This window comes from Hibiscus syriacus, unplaced genomic scaffold, assembly GCF_006381635.1.
Source record: "Hibiscus syriacus cultivar Baekdansim isolate YM2019G1 unplaced genomic scaffold, ASM638163v2 tig00110813_pilon, whole genome shotgun sequence".
In the NCBI taxonomy this organism is placed as follows: domain Eukaryota; kingdom Viridiplantae; phylum Streptophyta; class Magnoliopsida; order Malvales; family Malvaceae; genus Hibiscus; species Hibiscus syriacus.
Window position 1 is genome coordinate 1,469,029 of NW_024062871.1, and position 19,010 is coordinate 1,488,038.

At 32.3% G+C, this 19,010-nt stretch overlaps 1 protein-coding gene and 1 long non-coding RNA gene across 3 annotated transcripts; one reads left to right on the forward strand and one right to left on the reverse strand.

Annotated features, from left to right (window-relative positions):
* Positions 1-3,417: 3,417 nt before the first annotated feature.
* On the reverse strand, positions 3,418-11,257 carry LOC120141830 (probable esterase KAI2). 2 transcript variants are annotated; one of them, XM_039156605.1, is made up of 4 exons: positions 10,808-11,257; positions 10,202-10,687; positions 7,016-7,023; positions 3,418-3,476 (listed from the first exon to the last, which is right to left on the reverse strand). In XM_039156605.1, the coding sequence occupies exons 1-2, from the start codon at positions 11,173-11,175 to the stop codon at positions 10,240-10,242; spliced, it is 816 nt and encodes a 271-aa protein (XP_039012536.1). In that variant the 5' UTR covers positions 11,176-11,257; the 3' UTR covers positions 3,418-3,476; positions 7,016-7,023; positions 10,202-10,239. The 2 variants fall into 2 exon arrangements, with proteins under 2 accessions (XP_039012536.1, XP_039012535.1); XM_039156604.1 differs by lacking the exons at positions 3,418-3,476; positions 7,016-7,023 and having other exon boundaries at positions 10,190-10,687.
* Positions 11,258-16,220: 4,963 nt separating this feature from the next.
* Positions 16,221-16,971, forward strand: LOC120141746. Its single transcript, XR_005517797.1, has 4 exons — positions 16,221-16,304; positions 16,453-16,540; positions 16,641-16,715; positions 16,899-16,971. It is a non-coding gene; the product is annotated as an uncharacterized LOC120141746 (long non-coding RNA).
* Positions 16,972-19,010: the final 2,039 nt, after the last annotated feature.

Genomic DNA, 19,010 nt, shown 5'->3' on the forward strand with positions numbered 1-19,010 from the left:
GATAGTGTAAAAGATTCCCAAGTGTTTGCAATGCTCAATCTCACATAGTATTGGAAACACTATTGGGAATGAGTATTTAAGGCTTGGATTTCCCACTTCCTTGTTGAGTGGAAGAGAACAAGGGGGACTCTCGCGCACCGCTGCCGCCGCCGTCCCGTCCCGTCTCGTCTCGGGTCGTGGTCGTGGTCAAAATCGCGTTGCGAATCTGGAAACTGATTTGCGATACTGGAGATCGCGTTACGATTTAGAGATCACATTGCGATTTTGTTGGTCATTTTGGCAAATCGAAAAAAAGTTGGTCAAAATCGTATATTATAAGGCATTTTCGGTCACTGAGGTTATTTTCTCTTTAATATATGCCCCCATTAACTTATATTCATGTATTGATTATATTTAATAAAAAATGTATTGATTGTAAATTGTTTTATTAATTTGATTTTAGCTTGCTAGCCCCAATAAAATTATTTTATTAAGTTAAAATATATTAAATGCATAGTTTTTCTTTTAATTATGAATTTAACTATTATTATTCCTCCTCTTTCTTTGTATATTCCAATAATTTCGCACACAAAAAAAAGTGTTAGAAACACAGCGAAACACGAATATAATATTTTAAAATATGAATAATATAAATTAGTAATATATAGAAATCATTAAGATTTAAAAAGTACAGTATGAATATCTTAACCGTGTCCACTCCTTTCCTTTATAAATATAAATATTGAAAGGTATATATAAAAAATAATTTTATGATACAAAGGTTATGTAAATTATAAAGTTTTGATTATTTGATTTTGGAATTTAAATTTACAAACTCCTAATTTTTAAATATTAAATAAAATATATATAATATTAAAATAAATATATTTATATAAAATTTAACTTACAGAATTTATTATCATATAATTTATATATATTATTATTCTCACTTTCTGACACATAAAGCAGAAAGAAAATGGTCCAACAAATTCTCAAAGTGGGCAGGCATTGGCTGTGAAAGTGAACTTTAACTGGGCCTAAGCATGAAAAAGTCCACCGATGATTTTTTTTTTTCCAAAACAGATTCATCAACATGCTATATATATATATATAAATAGGATGAGATAATTAAGATAGTATTTTTTTAATCGTTGATAATGTGTACACATATTGTAGTTACAACTACTCGAATTCATGACCTCTAAAAAACAACATTCCCTTCAACCATTAAAATCACTCAATGGATTCAATTCATCATCATGTTAATACGTGAAACTGTTGAAAATATTATAATTTCACGTAGCCGAGATATACTCCACACTGCTCCGAATTAATAGACTGCCAAATTTCGAAAAACACAGTTTATATTAACTCACTTTTCTCCCTATAGGCAGGTTAACACATAAATATTCATTAACTCCACATTGAAATGGATAATCCTTGATGAGATACGAGTTGAATTTCAGCATTGTGTGATTAAGGGCCGTCATTTCGCAAAACAAACCATTGCTCTTGAGTTATGTTTTCTGTTTACTTTCCATTTATCACCAATGACCCAGTGCACTGTAAACTTCCAAAAAGAACAACACAAATGGTACAGCTTTTGAACTTTTCCAATTATAGACAAGAATTAGAAAACGGTAAACTACACTTTTAGCACCCCCAATTATCACTTTTATTCCTTTTTTAGTGACCCAACTTTTTTTTTAAATCATACCTAACATGACGTTTTTGTCTTATTTTGGTCACACACCGTTAAAAAACTAATAGAACCAATGATTTGGAAGTTTAAAAAAGAATTCAATGATGACATGGTATTACTTATGGTGATACGTCAGCATCACCGTTAATTTTTTAACACTGAATGACTAAAATGAAACTAAAACGTAATATTAAATATGCTATTGAAACAAAAATAGTTAAGAGTACTAAACATATAGTTTATCCAATAGAAAAATAGGATCTGAAAACCAATTCATCTTACTTTATTTTTAAATCTAACAACTTCAAACTATTTGGTTTAGTATAAAAATTAATATATATAATACATTAATAAAATATATTGTATTTTTAAGATAAAAATATAAATTCAAATATTACAAATAATATTATTAAAGAAAGAGTTATAGACTTCAAATATAAGCAACAAGATGAAATTGCATGTAAGATAGTAAAAATAATAATTTTTAATATTTAAACATCAAGTTTAATATTAACCATCTACTTTTAATTCAATTAGTCCATTTCTTGATCTATGATTAGAATAGTATATATATATATATATATATATGACAGTGGCAACTGTATTATTTATAGAGCTTTTATCAAGTCAAGATTAAGGATTATAAATGTACAAATTATTTTAAATTAAATTAAATTTAGATAAAAGTAAATAAAAATTTAACTAAATATTATCAAATCAAATTCGAAAACAGCAAAAACACATCAAATATCTGCCCATTGCCATCCTATCCTTAATTGAGAGTGACAATTTTGAATATTCAACCGGAAACAGCTCACCGTTCAACCGGCATAACACGTACTCTCGACCTACCATAAGATTCTTAAATAAATAATACAAAAAGTTTATTGTTTTCGTACAATGATTGCGATTTTTTTAAAATTTTATAATTAAAAATTAAGTGTATATATATAAAAAAACTATCAGTCACTTTTTCTTTTATTTTGTAATATCTAATTATCATATTTTGAAGGATATATCTTTTATTTTTAAAATTTTAGAGAAAAATAAATTGAGGTATAAAAACTTTCATGAAATAAAAGTCAAATTTCCTTTAGCTCATTAAAAAGGGTAAATTGCGATTTTGGTACTTGAACTATCAATTTTGATTTGTTTTAGTATCTAAACTTTCAATTTTTTCAAAATCATACCTAAAGTTTACTTTTTATTTCATTTTAGTATTATCATTAAAAACTTAACGCGTTTAATACATAAACTATTAATTTTGATCCGTTTTAATACCTGTTGTCAATTTTTTTTTTCAAAACTTAAGTATGATTTAGGTACTAAATGTGTTTTTGTTCTTAGACTTTTATTTTTTTTCAAAATTTAACAATAAAATACTAAAATGAAAAAAAAACTATATGATTTTAAAAAATTAAAAATTTAAACATAAGTACTAAATACGTAATATACCGTAAAAAACACAGTTCAAAAATTTCTGTTAAAGTAATACTAATACTCTTGAATCCGACCGTCCATTTTAAGTTTCGACACGTTAGATCAAAGCACTTTTCATTCCTTGGTGCACATTTGAACACATCAACACAACTACCAACATACACGTCATTTTCCAAATAAATGATTTGATAATTCTGAATCTAGCTAAATGCAAAACGAGAAGAACCCCCAACCCCCCCCCCCCCCACCCCCCGATCTGCAACGGCCTTGCAGTCGCCAGGGAATGACCGTTGCTAATCAAAATCAACTTCTTAATAACTTAATAGATTAACATTTCAAATTATTAAAATTAATAATGTAACAACCCCCATACTTTTACAAGTAATCTGATTCGATCCGAGGTGTCACATTAAGGCGACCTACAATAAAATAACAGAAAAAATTAAAATTTCATTAAAACATATAAAAATACAAGTGCATAAATCTTTTAAATCGTAAAACACTATTCGTTCATATCTCCTATCATAAAAGTTTCAGACTCAATATAAAAATCAAATGTGACTTACATGCCCTAATTACACTTGTACCATACTTTATAAGCAAAGTCGAAGGAACTCCCATTACTGAAGCCGATAGTTGCACTGGATCGATCTTTTAACCCGAAATGGTGAATAACATAGTGAACTTTGGGAAACTCAATAATACATAACTACCAGGTGATGTTGAAGGACATGCAAATAAATAACAACCATAAAATTTTCTTATTGATTCAAGCATCTACAGGTTTTCGTGATGAGCTGAGGTTCCATTGATATTTCTTCAGGTGACAAACAAGTAGCTTATAGCTTAGAGGAAACATTTAGAAGATCAAGTTCAGAGATTGAAACAGACGTTTAGTGTGTTCCTTCAAAATTAGACTAAAATGTAATCATAGTTTAAAAGCAATAATAGTTATTTCAGTAAAATAGGTTCTTAAAATCGCTGTAGTACCATCCATTCGAATACTCTACATGAAATTTCCTAGGATATCATTCATAAGGACTTACCCTAAACCCCCTAGGATCTAGGAGTCCAATATGAATAATCAGAACAGAAAGGATTTACCAGCTAGCTAAAACTCAGAGACTCTAGACTCCTACCCAGACAATATCCTAATAAAACAATTTCATATATAACTAGTAATATCATAAAACAGAAATCATAAGTTGGGTTTTTATTTAAAATATAGAGTTTCCCTTCAATCGTACACCAAATGTAGTACCCTAAAACAGACATTCATAAGGACTTACCCTGGACCCCTAGTAACTAGGAGTCCAATATGAATGATTAGAACATAAATAATTTACCAGCTAGCTGAACCTCAGAGTCTTCAGACACCTACCTAGACAGTACCCTAATAAAATAGATCATATAACAAACAATAATATCAAAAATCAAGAGATAATTGTACCTTGTGTTAGAAATCAAAAACCAGATATCAGAAACTGTACTTTATATAAATTAGAGAAAACATTTTTGTCAATAGGGAACACACTAAAGGATCCAAATATTTTTTTGAAGGTGCTTGGAAATTATTAGGAATAGAAAATATGAACTTAGGTAAAATTGATCAGATTTCAGGATCAATGTCCCTATTAAAAGGGTTTAATTGCTAACAGATCTAAACATACATTTAGAGATTGATGCTTCAGAACCATTTAGGATTTCAGGTGTATCAGAAAGGTATTTAGGAACCTTTACATCAGAATAAATAGATTTCAGATATAACCAGAGTGATTCCATTATTTAGGCCATCATGGTTATTTCAGACACTTTGATTTCTAATGGATTCTTAGCAAATTAATCCAATAAGGGTGAAATGATGATTTACGATATTCAAGATTCATGTCAATTTAGCATGATATCAGGTCAACTCGAACTGAACAAATCTCAACACTGCGATACTTGTCAACCACTCAAATCGATGCACTTCAAGAATATTCACACTTTAATGCTGACAACACTAGTCAAACTTATCATCTTCAGAACCATCGTTGAACGGATTTTGAGGAATTGTACGTATTCCGATGTTATTGTTTTACTTATGTATTGTAACTAGGGGTGTGTAAAACTACCCGACTCGGTTGACCCGACCCACCGACCTTGACCTAAAAAACGGGTAATTTTCTTTAAAAAAACCTAGCTGGGTCAAGTACTAGACCCAACAAAATTGAAGTTTTCCAGGTACCCGGTTAGTTATATATATATATATATAATATAATGGATTATTTATATTATGGATTATTAGATTTTGTATTTCGAACTTTAAAATTTTATTTTCGGATGTTGGAGTATGTAATTCAAAGTTTCGAACATTTAAATTTGTGTATATATATATATATTTTTTAAATTAATAATTTGAAAATGAAAAAAGGCAGGTACCCGGTAACATTCGGGTTGGGACACGGGCTGAGAAATCATCGACCCGGATGTTGCGGGTACCTGGTAATCGGGTACTCGAAAACCTAGGTATCCGGATTTGCACACCTCTAATTGCAACAATCTCCAAGATGACCGATGTACTTGAGTCGTACTCCAAAACCTTTAAGGGCGATATAATACTTTAGTTTTCTCGGTGTTTCCAGAATTATCCAATAACATTCACTTATTTCTAGATCATGAGGGTAGTCGGGTCATTTTTGTACTCGAGATTGCTTCGGTCATCTTAGAGTTCAAGGTAATCTGGTCCTTTTAAAATTCAGGGGTATTTTGGTTATATCAACATTTGAAGTTATTTTTGTCATTTCTAAGCACGGGGGTATTCCGATCATTTTCTTTGATTCAATTATATATATCATTTCCAGTAATTTAATCATCGAGTGATTATTCCAAAATCAGAAATTCTAAATCTTTTACCGCCTCGGGAATTAAAATATGTAATCAGGATGTTTCTGAACAAACAAAGTATTTAACAAGTGAATAAGTAGTATATCATATCAATGATGACTTTTTAGGGTTATTTTAGTTATTATTGATCTCGAGGATTAGGAACCGATTTTTAGGTCTTCCAACCGATTTACAGGTCTTCTAAATAAGTCAATAGTTCATTCGGTGGATCTGTAGTTCTATCAAGTCAAGAATGACTTATCAAGTTAATTCCACTATTTGGGTCAATTCCGTTATTTTTTACTTTATAAGGTTATTTTTGTAATTTTCTTTTAAAAAAATTTTGACATCAAAACATTTAACGATAATATTCAAAGTTTAAGGATTCTAAGATTAATTCCTTTGTCGATTAATCACTAACCTTAAATTTATTTATTATCAATCTTTCAATTCCTTTGTGCAATTCAATCGAGTCTTAACCAATTTATCACTTAAACTATATTCGATTCGAGTCCATTCATAACCAAACATGTATAATAGACCAATCATATACATCCATGCATTTATTCACTATCAACATGTGTCATAAAGCATGCTAAGAGGTAGTAAAGTATTACCTCAATTTTTATGCATATCGATTGACCAATTAAACTTCATTCGATTGCCCTCACACTTGATTTCGACATCCCATAATATATCGGATTCATAACAATATAAATTACATAAAAAAAGATCTTAAACTGGAAAAACATATCGAATCAGAAGATAAACTGTTGAAAAATAGCTTATCGGGTTTGAATTTGACAAAACAAACTTCAGATTCAGACTCAGGAAGTCGAAAAACATAAAATATGACTTTTCGGAAAATTTAACTTTTTGATCAAAGTCAAAGTCAATGTGTTTGGTCAACGATCAACGAGTAGGTCAAAGTCAACAGGTCAAACCGGTTTCGATTGTTTCGAGTTGGTTCGGGTCGGTCCAAGTTGACTCGAATCGGTTATAGGAAGTTCAAGCACTGGGGAAAACCCCACACGCACGTGGCGACGCATGGTAGCACGTGGCGACGGTGATGGGGTCAGGGGCGACGATCGAGTACTCCAGGTGTAACATCCCAAAAACCGGGTTAGTGACCAAAGTGTAAGATTTTAAAACTTTGTGACTAAATTCACAAAAATTAAAAAGTTTAGGGACTTAATTGGAACATCTTTGTATAGGATTGAATAGCAAATGATGAAGTATGGAAGGGCATAATGGTCATTTGATAAGAAAATAAATTAAAAATTCATTATGGGTGTTTTATATTACACGTGGAGTTGTGGGGAAAGAGAGAAAAATCAGAGAAGTCTAGAATCCTTCTTCCGCCGTGAGCTTCATAGCTAAGGTAAGAATGCTTTAAGTTGGTTAATTCTTGTAAGTTATGAATGGTTTTGATTCTCGGAGTATTAGGAAAGCTTAAGTAAGCTTAAAGTGAAGTAGAAACTAAAATATTTACAAGTTTTGGGAGATTGAATATAAAAGATTTTTAAGTGATTTGATAAGAAAAAGTTAATAAATGGATTTTAAAGTGAAATTTGACTTGTCATGAGCTGAAATAAGAAATCTAAAGTGTTAGAAATGGATTTAGAACATGTTGAATATTTGGTAAAATTTTTAGTTTCAAGTGATATTATGGGATTTTGGATGATTAAGTGTGTTAGAGTAATATAAGTTAGTTTTAAATAGGGTAGTTAAGTTTAAAGGCTTGAGAGAAGGTCACAGTGGAAGATTTAAGTAAGTTTTGGACAAATTTTGAATTGAAACGAGTAAGTTCTGGGCAAGAGGTATCGGTACTAGATGAACAATACCAATACTCTAAAGCAAAAATAGGTAATATATGGGTTTATGTATTGATACTGGATGAACAATATCGATACCATAAGGTAAAAGTTGATGAATCCTTCATAGAGTATCGATACTGAAGTAGTAGCATTGATACCATGGGTATCGATACCAATGTTTAAGTATCGGTACCATTTTTAGAGCCGAATTACAGAATGTTGAAAGGGTATCGATGCCACAATAAGGAAGTATCAGTACTGTACCTTGGGTTCTGATACTATTCATATTGAAATTTTGAATTAGGTGTTTTGTTTAATTTAAGTTATTAAGGATTGATTTATAGAAATATGAACTCTAATATTCATATAAATTGTATCTTTGTGTAGATATTGAACGAAGGCAAGTTCAGGACGATTCTAAGACATAAGATCAATCAAGAGTGCTAAGTGTTTTACTTGACTACGTAAGGCTAAGGTGAGTGCATATTACTATGAAATATGATCATATGGAAAGAAAACTTGTGATGAGTCTATTCCAATGTTTGATTGCATGATTTCTTGAATACAAGTAAATTATTGATATAATTTCTATGTATACATGAGTACAAGCATATGTCTATATGTTACATGCACTGTTATACACGAGCTAAGTGTTATATGTCATACTATGTGTTACATGATCTATGTGGATATATTAGAATAAGATATAAGCTATGTGACAATGATCTATGTGAATAGATGTCTATGTGATAACCTATGTGAACTGGTATAAATGATAAAGCCCAAAAGTATGTGATATGATAGCTAAAGGTATAATTGTCATGCCAAGAGTCGAAGGTTCTACGCGGTCCTTCGGGATATTTCTACGCGGTCCTTCGGGACAATACTATGTGGTCCTTCGGGACATTTCTATGTGACACTTTTGTACATATTCTACGCGGCACTTCGGTGCAATTTATACGAGCTGTGGTGACAGCATTTGTGCACAACCTCAATGCACTCACATACCTTAAGTTCTCAATGATGTACTATGGCTATTAAAATAAAAGATATAAATGAACATTGCATGATAATGATGATGATATACACATATATGTGTATGTTTTGATTCTATAACATGTTTTATTGTTCTTTATATGATTTTATTGCATGTTTAGAATATGATTTAGTGTTTTAATATTTTATTATGCGTTGTATATGCCTCACTAAGTCATAGACTTAACGTATGAGTGTTTCACACGTAGGTTCAAAGAAGCAAAAAAGAGCAAAGCTAGGGTCAGACAAGATAACATATCTATACGAAAAGATCATATCAGAAACTATTCACACAATATGTTATTTTGTTGTACTAAATGTGTTGACATGCAACTAAATATTTAAATCATATATGTCTGATCAGTTTTTGTACACTTACTTTGTTATATCTATATAAATTATGAAATTTTTATTTTTAAAATTGAATTGAAATTTTGAAATTTCTTTCATTGAAAGGTTTCATTATTTTTATATAAATGAATGTTTAAATTTTCAATTATCTTTTAAAAGTAGATGATTTGAAAAGTCAATGTGACACCTCGGATTTGTATCCGAGTCAGATATGGGTTGGGGGTGTTACACCGGGAGCATCCGAATACCATTTACAACCAAAATTTAACAAAAAAATCAACCAAAAACCATCTCCAAATAATCGAAATACAATCGAAACTTACCCAAAACGGTTATTGACAAAACAGTGACGACACATTAACTCACCGGTTGGGTTTCGAGCGCACGGGGACGGCGAGTCCAATTACGATGGTGGCGAGGTGAGTCCGATTACGATGGTGGTGAGGCGAGTCGATGACCAAGGTGACCGAAAATCGCAATTAACCGAGGCGACGGGAGAAAGGTTTTCGACTGTGCTTTGGCGAGCACCCCACGACGATCGATAACAAATTCCAGTGAAAAACTAGAAAGGATTTGATCGTCGGTCGATGGCGAGTCGGATGAGGCTGGTTGTGCAAGCTACGACGGCCTGATTGATGCTCAATTATGGTATAGGCGGCTGGTAACTAATGATTCGAGAAGGGATTAATTTGGGGATTTAGGGTTTCTAAACTGGGATATGAGAATAGATTTTTGGGTTATAGCATGGATTGATAGAGGGATGACTAGCCATACCACTTAATGTGGGTTCAAATTCTGGCTGTCATCCTATTTTATTTATTTATTATTTATTTCCCTAAATTCAAGGTTTAATCCCTAAATTCAAGGTTTAATCCCTAAATTTCATACAAATTCAAAATCAAATTGCAAGCTTCTGAAACTTATAATTTAGTCTCTAAATCAACCAAATTAATATATAATTTTTATTTAATTTATAATTTTTATTTTAAAATGGGGTTGTGACAAATAACAAGCTTAATATATTTAATAATCAATCGCAGTAACTTAATTTCATGCGGTACTGATATCATAACGAATGTGCTTAAGTAGCACTGGGATGACGATATCAGGCGAGCTAAGCTGCGGGAGGTGACCGTCGGATGTCATGACTTCGACGATGGATTCGCTGCCCAGGTTTTGGTGCAAGTATTCAGAGACTACGACGGGGACAGCCAAGTCTTTAACACTTTGGATGATGTGACACGGCACGGAGACAAGGTTGAGGATTTGTCTCATGTCGCTTTGGAATATGGTCTGAGCCACGCTGAGGGCTATGTCGGGTCTCATGTTGAAGAGGGTGCGGCTGAATTCCTGAACCGCCACCGATTCCATGTCGCCACCCACCGCTAGCGGCGCAAAACCGGAACACCAGGCTTTGTAGTTGGACCCCATTGCTTCGAAGAGTTGGTCCAAGTCTTCTTGCTCAAATCCTCCATAGTAATCCACGTCATTCAGATACCTACAACAACAATAAAGAATGGGTTTAACTTGAATATAAAAATAGATTAAGAAAATAATGGAGTCTCTGATCTCACTGAAAGCAACTTTTTTTCTTCTTTTTTGTTAATTCAATTACTACCTTGGGGAAGCTGAGATCATGACGATTTTGGAGAAGAGATCGGGTCGGGAAATGGAAGCAATAACACCAACCATGGCGGAAACCGAATGGCCAACGAAAATACAAGAATCAACTCCGAGTTCTTCGAGAATAGCAAGCAAATCAAAAGCGTAACCTTCGAGAGTGGCGTAACGATTGAAATCAAAGTAATCGGGATTGGTGGTTCCAGCACCCATATTATCATATAAAACCACACGGAAATCGTCGACCAGGTGAGGAACTAAGTGCTTCCACACCGACTGGTCCGTCCCGAACCCATGAGCCAAAACTATGAGTCGGTCGCCTGAACCCAAAACCTTGAGGTTGTGAGCTTCTTCAACGATCCCCATTAATCACTTTTTCTTCTATTCCCCCCCCCCCCAAAAAAGTCTAACTTGCGAAAGTGTGGGAAAACCCCAGAAAAAATAGCGACTTTTGGTTTCACTTGTGGGTTGGGTTGTATTTATATTTGTACAAACTGATCTCTCTCACGGTTGTCAAGAGAGTTGATGGTTCACAAGGACCGCACATGACGATATCTTTCATTTTGGGATAAGATTTAGTTGGGGTTTTATTACATAGTTGTTGGGCGTAGAGTTACTGTTTGAGATCGGATGGCTGAGACCAGCTTTTTGCATTCGCACTTAGGGTTCATGATTGTTTTATTCAGTCCCTTATATTTTTGGGTAAAATATACTTGGAGATCATTCAACTATGTAAAAATAATTTGTTTTGCTAACAAACTTTTAATATTATAAAATGACCATTAAGCATTTAAAATGATTACAAAATACTTTCTTTAACTTAAAACTAAACACATTTTGATAAGTTTAAAGAATACTTTATAATAATTTAATAAATTTTAACGACCATTTAATAATCATTCAAGAAGTTCAATAATCATTTTATAACATTTAGAAAATTATGGACTAAAAATATCAGTTTTAGATAGTTCAAGAACCTTTTATGTACTTTACTCTATTTTTTATATCAACTATAAAATCTTTATTTTATATGCATAAATGATGTATAACTCATTAAACAAAATAATAATAATTTATTAGTAATAATTTCAAATGAATTTGATGTTTTATGTGACCAAGAATGGTCCTCAATTACTCCTGAAAATTTTAAGTTATGATATATTTTAGATATTATGTTTTAATTTTTTTCATTGATAATATATTTTAGCTCGTCTTAAAATTTTATAGGTAAATCTCTTTCTAAAATTTTAAAAATCCACTCTTAATATAAAAAAACTTGTGTTTGTCCTCATAACTATGAATTTGATGCTTTTTTATTTCTATATTCGTTTTATTTTATAGATCACTTTCGAAATTTGTCGTTTCTTCTCCCAGTAATATTATTTCTAAGATTTAAACTTAAATTTTGTTTTCTCAATCTAACTCTTGTTTGTGATTTTAGTGTACATATAATATATTAAAAATATAAAATAATACGCCAAACTACATTAGTAATCATCAACACTTAACGTGTTTAAATTTTAATCACTAAATTATAAACATTTTTAGTTCCATCACAAAATCTTCAATCAATTCTATTTTAATCGCTCTTTATTAAATTATAATGTCGCAACGTTGACGGCGACATCATCATACCATAAGCATATCGACCCTTATCGGTGACTCTATGCAGGGATCACCTCAACGGTAATGAGCATAGGGCATCGAATGTGGCATCGACATAGGGATGTAGTGAGAGTGGTAGGTTGGATATTGGAAATATTGGAGTGCGTTGGTATTTCAGTTTTGGGGTTGGTAAGACGTCGTGGCATCAAAGATGTAATGGTTAGCTGTGATTTTAGTTCGCGGTTGAGCTTGAGAAGGTGTCTACGGCGGTGGAGGATAGTTTCATCAGCTTTCATGCCTTTTTCGACCAGTATTTACTTTAGAAACTTTCTTAATTATTGGTATATAAAGTAAAATTAATAAGATATACAAATATTTATAGAGAAAACTAAATTTGATCTCATAATTTACAGGTTTTCCGTTTCCCCTCAAACCTAAAAGGATGGTAAATGTATTTGGGAGAGAAAAAGGTAAATTTTCGTTTTTTACCCATTTTCCTTTCATTTACATGAGTATGATGTACTCTTTTTCCTCTAATTAAGATTATATAAATTTTTTTAATGAGCCTCATGTTTGTGTCGGTTTTGTATGCGTTATCAATAAAATCGTACAAAACTATTCTTTAAAAAAAACTCTTCAATTATGTGAATATTGGATTTTCTTAAAGCTTCAGAGGATCATCACTGACAAAAGAGATAAAGATTGTGCTAAAGTGAACAATTTTTTTTCTTTCTTTTTTCTTTTTGGTTTGATGGCAAAAGATACCCAACACTTTATAGCCGGTTACATGTATTTTTTGCATGCAAAAAATTGTAACAAAATTTAATTAATGATGATACGTTTCAAAATTAAACTGATAAATTTAAAATTAAATTATATTAATAAAACATATAAATATTGAAAATTAGATGTATAATTATATCAATAAAAAAATGACCACATCATTCTTTTTGTTAATAATATAACTATAAATAATCAAAACACAATTGATTGAAAAATTAATGATCAAATTGAATATTTTATAATTTAACAACCAAAACAAAATTATACTTATAAAAATGACCACATCATTCTTTTTGTCTAATTTTTTCCAAAATTAGATGTATTTTATAATTTGATAAATTTAATCATCCAATCATCATTTTCGTTAATAGTTAATAGTCATTGACTTGATTGATATCATTTAAATAGTTAAGCGAATTGATGAACAAGTTTTTAGTTTAAGGGTCAAAATAGAAGTAATGTATAATTTAGTGACTATACATGTAACTTGGCTTTCCTTGACTTGCCTTGACTTGCTGTACTGCGGGGCTCACACAAAATGGGTTAATAACATCTAGAAGCTCTCTGATTGCAAGTGGTGGAAAAAAAGGAAGTCCTATGCCCTTTTGATTTTTCGCATCTTCTCTTTTTCCTCGATGAGTAGTCATCAAAATCAGTTTCGTATAATTGATAATATCTAAAAGTGAAATTCAATTCGATTTTTGAGGGCTGCCATTTCAATACATAATTAAGAAAATCAAAGAAATAATTAAAAAATCAGCCATAATTATATGGGCTGAGTTCGTAATATTCCATTAACATGTGGTGTAGATTAATAATAAGCCATTGGACAAGTTGTTAGTGATTTGATATTGCTGAAAAACTGTATTTACCAACCAAGTTATATATTATATTCACAAAATAATTAATGATTAACTACGTGACAAATTAATTAATTGTTTTGATTAAATAAACAAAATATTTTTCAATAAAAGAATCGTTTGGATGATTTGTTAGTATCATATTTAATAAGCATCTTCTAATAACGGCCGAAATAAGAAATATCAGCAATCTTTTTTTTTTCTTTTGTGAATTAGCAATCTTTTATTCAATTAAATGTGATTTAGATACATTTTAGAGAGCATATTTAGATTGAATTTTCCTTAGCTTACAATAAATTAATCAAATATATTTTTAAATGTTCATGAAACCTAACAAATATTTTCAGCATAAAAGAATTTTAATCGGAAGTGATAATATCATTATAATTAGATTTTTTCATTGAAACATTGTTTAAGAACTCATCGTCGCATACAACAAGCATGTATCCAACTTATTGTTCACATCAACTAAATCATTTACACCCAATTCTCGACGTCAAAACATTGTTTAAGGTCTAAAATAGCTTGATTGATTAACATGACTATGACAACCACTTGAAGTCGAATGATCAGAGCGACCACCCTTCCATCGAGAGAGGTTGATTGAAGAATCATGATTCTGATTAGTTCGCTGCGTAGAATTTATTGTGACAAGAAGTGTGACTTGTTCAAATTCTTGGAGAAGACGCTCATGGTCAGTTAAAATCTCAGACAATTCAAATATTGTTGTTGGTGTGTTACACACATGAAAGACAACAACTATTGAATGATAGTCATCACATAATTGATTAACAATAGAAATTAATAGAACAGTAACAGAAACATGATAATTTGCCAAGGCAAGATTAGAGGGGAATATCTTACATGTCTTTCATGTAGTTGGAGATAGATCTAGAGATACGAGGATTGCGAGCCAGCTTGGATTTGAGAGCAAGAATACGACCAAGAGATGCACGAGCATAACTCGCGACCAGATTATCATTTTAGTTGTGACAGCGGATGAAATGAGGGGTTGAACTAGATCATCACAACTATCAAGAAGAGCACTAATAAAAATTTGATCTTGACAATACCATTGTAGATATTCAGGATTAACAATCTTTGCTACAACATAGGTAAACAGAGATGGGGAAGGTTGTGATCCATCAATATAACTGATTAGCTCAAAACCAATAAGAGGGGCCTCCACTTGTTGACGCTAAACATGAAAGTTTTCGGATGTAAGTTTGATTGGAAAGTTGGTCGGTGCATTAAGATACACGAGATTATTGGTGGTCGAAGACGAAGCCATGAAAGGATATCCGGTTTGAAAGAGAGCAAAAGAGGAAAAAATATAATCGAGTAGAGAAATTCTACTATCACTACAGCAAAATGGGTTTATAGCGGTATTTTTAGCGGCGTTTTTTGAACAAACGCCGCAAAAAACCTAACTTTAGAGGCGTTTGTATACAAACGCCGCAAAAGATCTTACTTTAGTGGCGTTTGTATACAAACGCTGCTAAAGATTAGTATTGTAGTGGCGTTTTTACACAAACGTCGGTATAGAATCGTTCTTTAAGGGCGCTTTTATACAAACGCCGCTAAAGACTCGTACTTTAGTGGCGTTTTTATAAAAGCGCTGCTATAACTCATACTTTACTGGCGTTTTTATAAAAACGCTGCTATAACTCATACTTTAGTGGCGTTTTTGTTTACAAATGCCGCTATAGACTCATACTTTAGTGGCGTTTTTGTTTACAAACGTCGCTATAGACTTGTACTTTAGTGGCGTTTTTATAAAAACGCCGTAAAAGACTCGTACGCTAGTGGCGTTTTTATACAAACGCCGTAAAAGAATCGTACTTTTGTGGCGTTTGTACCGCAAATTTACAGTTTTAAGACCCCTTTAACCCTTTTTCATTTTTTCCCTTCATTTATTTTTTCATTCCCGCCGTTTACTCAAACCCATCTGCTGCTTCTTCTCCAATGGGGGGCTCTTCTTCTCAACGCTTCGTTCAAACAAATTCTCACTACAAAAAAGGTTGCAAATGCAAAGTTGTCTTCAGTCTAGAACTGTTTGGCATGACGTTATCGAAAAACATTACCCCATTTTTGTTGTTAATCGTGAGGTATTTGGCATGATATTCACTGTTTATCTCCTTCACTGTCGAAGAAAGAAACCAAAAAAAAAACTTGTTAGATATTTTCTTTTTTCTTTAGCAAATCACAGTGTATTCGAGGACTCTCATATTTGTCTGCAGAAATCAGGTTTAAGTTAAACCTCTCTTCCATATATAATTTTTTCTTCGCTCTCATTATTGCCCTTTTCATTTGTATTCAATGTTTAGATTCAAATCCACGTAGTTATATCTGACTATCTATTATGTTATAAATTATTATTTGATTTCTCCTTTAGATTATTGAGTTTTGCGTTTAGCTTCTGGACAGCGGTGATGTTGGGCGCTTTAAGGAGAAAAGTTGCGACCGGAGGTTCATCAGCTTCGGTTAGAACTGTTAACCTCTTTTTATTTTAATTATGGTTTGTTCAGCTAAAGGATAAAGCACTTGGATTTTATTGAATTGTTTTTTCCATTTCTTTTACAGGTATTAGGGAAGTCCTTGCAGGTGATTCGGCCGAGCGTTTCAGCATCTAGAGTGTATTCAAATGTTGGAAAAGAGGTAAATAGTTCAGTTGAAATTGAATATGATTCGATAACCATGCTAGTGGTTCGGTTTCTCTTGAATTTTTATTGACGTCGTTATTTGTTGCTATTAAACCTTTAATTTATGTAGAAGATGTTTGGATTTTTATCATACATTGGTAACCATTCTCACGAGAATTAAATTTAACTGTTTGAACAGATTATGTTTCTTCAGCCGAGGGGAATTGTCCATGTCCGCAACTTCTCTCATCTTGTTCTACCAGGTAAATCTTTGGCTTTGTTTTGTTCTCATTTTGGTAAAATTCTGTTGATTGTCGTTGTTATTAATTGAAATTATTTCTTCATTATGAGTGAACTGCAGCTGGCTTGACAAAGACAAGGTTAGTTGGTAGTGAACTTTTGTAACCCACATCAATTTTTGGAATTGTACTGTCACTTGTTTGTCATTTCTTATCACGGTGAGGATATGAGTGAACTACAGGAGTGATATGATTTATGTAGGGTGATTAGCATATCTATCATTACTAGAAGGTCCATTTCAGTGTTAATTAGTCTACCTCATTTTTGTTTATCCAGAAACTATATTAGGCAGGGAAATTAGAAAGGAAATTCTAATGCCCGTGCTTTTTTTGTTCTTTAGATCAGTTTACCGCTCCTTGGCACTTCTTTCCCCTGACAGCTTTTCTTATGTGCAGGGATGTCATCTCTAGCATTCAGTCGGAGACTATCATGCAAAATTCATGCAAGGCTTTCTCTTCTAGTGATGGTATGATATTGATCAACGTCCTCTATGATATTAATTTTACCAAATGCCTATTAGCGTTTTTTCCTTGTTTAAACTGGTTACTATTATTAAAACATGGGTGTGGCATTTGGGGTTTTGTTAGAATTTAGTTCCTGTATATTCTAATTGTTCATTTGATGAGCAATTTATCTGGATTAGACCATTGGCAACTAAGTACTATCAAGCTCATTTAGCAGTTAGCAATAGGACCGGCTTACCAAGAGGTACTAGGTCAGGCAGTATGTCAAAATAAGAAAATAATCTTAACCCGGAGGTTGTTTTAAATTCTTTCTCTGCAAAAGTGTGAATGCAATAGTATGGAGATTTTGGGTGTAATTTTATCGTATAATGAGTTGGAGTAACACTATTGTGGTACTAGACTAGCAGGTCCTTGGCTTCCACGTTTTTGTTTCTGCTTGGTACAACCATATATTCCTTTTTTATGTTACTTTAAAAATTTTATTAACTTCCACATATTACTTTTGGTGAAGGTGATCTGGTTGATGCTGTTTAAAATGAACAATTATGGAGACAAGTTATTTGTTTCATCTTATACTGTATTTGAATATTGATCTAATTCTTACAAATGATATTGATGTAGATGGTTTCCTTTCTTGTAAAGTAGAGCTTGCTATGAAGGCTGTGCCAATCTTAAAGCAGCATTTCTTGTCACAGGAACAGTGCGGAAAATGGCCTTGAAAATGGTTGCAGACAAAGAAAAATGGGAGGAGTTGCTGAAGTTGAATCTCCAAGAAAATTTGGAATAGCTTTTAGGCCAGGAATCCAGCCAAATGGCATTTGTAGCTTATATTATATGCATACTAATTTATTTTTCTTTCCATATGTGGACTTGAACTCAATATTTTCGATGTAATGAACATCAAAGCTATATTACATTTAATTTTAATGTTTATAAATTTTAATTTATTTTGTTGTTAAAATTTATATAAAATTACATGATATTGAATTTAGGTGATGTATAACAAAAATGAAATATGCAAAATATCAATTAATCTTAGCTAAAGAATGGTAATTAGCGGCGTTTGTATCCAAAAACGCCGCTATATATCCGACCTTTTGCGGCGTTTGTGTCCAAAAACGCCACTATATGTCTGACCTTTTACGACGTTTGTTCTAAAAACGCCAGTATAGGTCTTATCTTTTGCGGCGTTTGTATCCAAAAACGCCGCTATAGATCTATCATTTTGCGACGTTTTTTCTAGAAACGCTGCTATATATCATAACTTTTTGCGGCGTTTATTCCAAAAACGCCGCTATAGATATCGACCTTTTGCGGCGTTTGTTCAAAAAACGTCGTAATAGATATTGACCTATTGCGGCGTTTTTTGTTCTCAAACGCCGCTAACTTTAGCGGCGCTGGTATTGCCGGCGCTTCTTGCGGCGTTTTTCCTATCGTCGCAAATACTTTTAGCGGCGCAAATACTTTTAGCGGCGCTTAAAAACGCCGCTATAAGACTAAAAAAGCGCCACTAAAACTCTGTTTTGCTGTAGTGTATGTTCTGATTA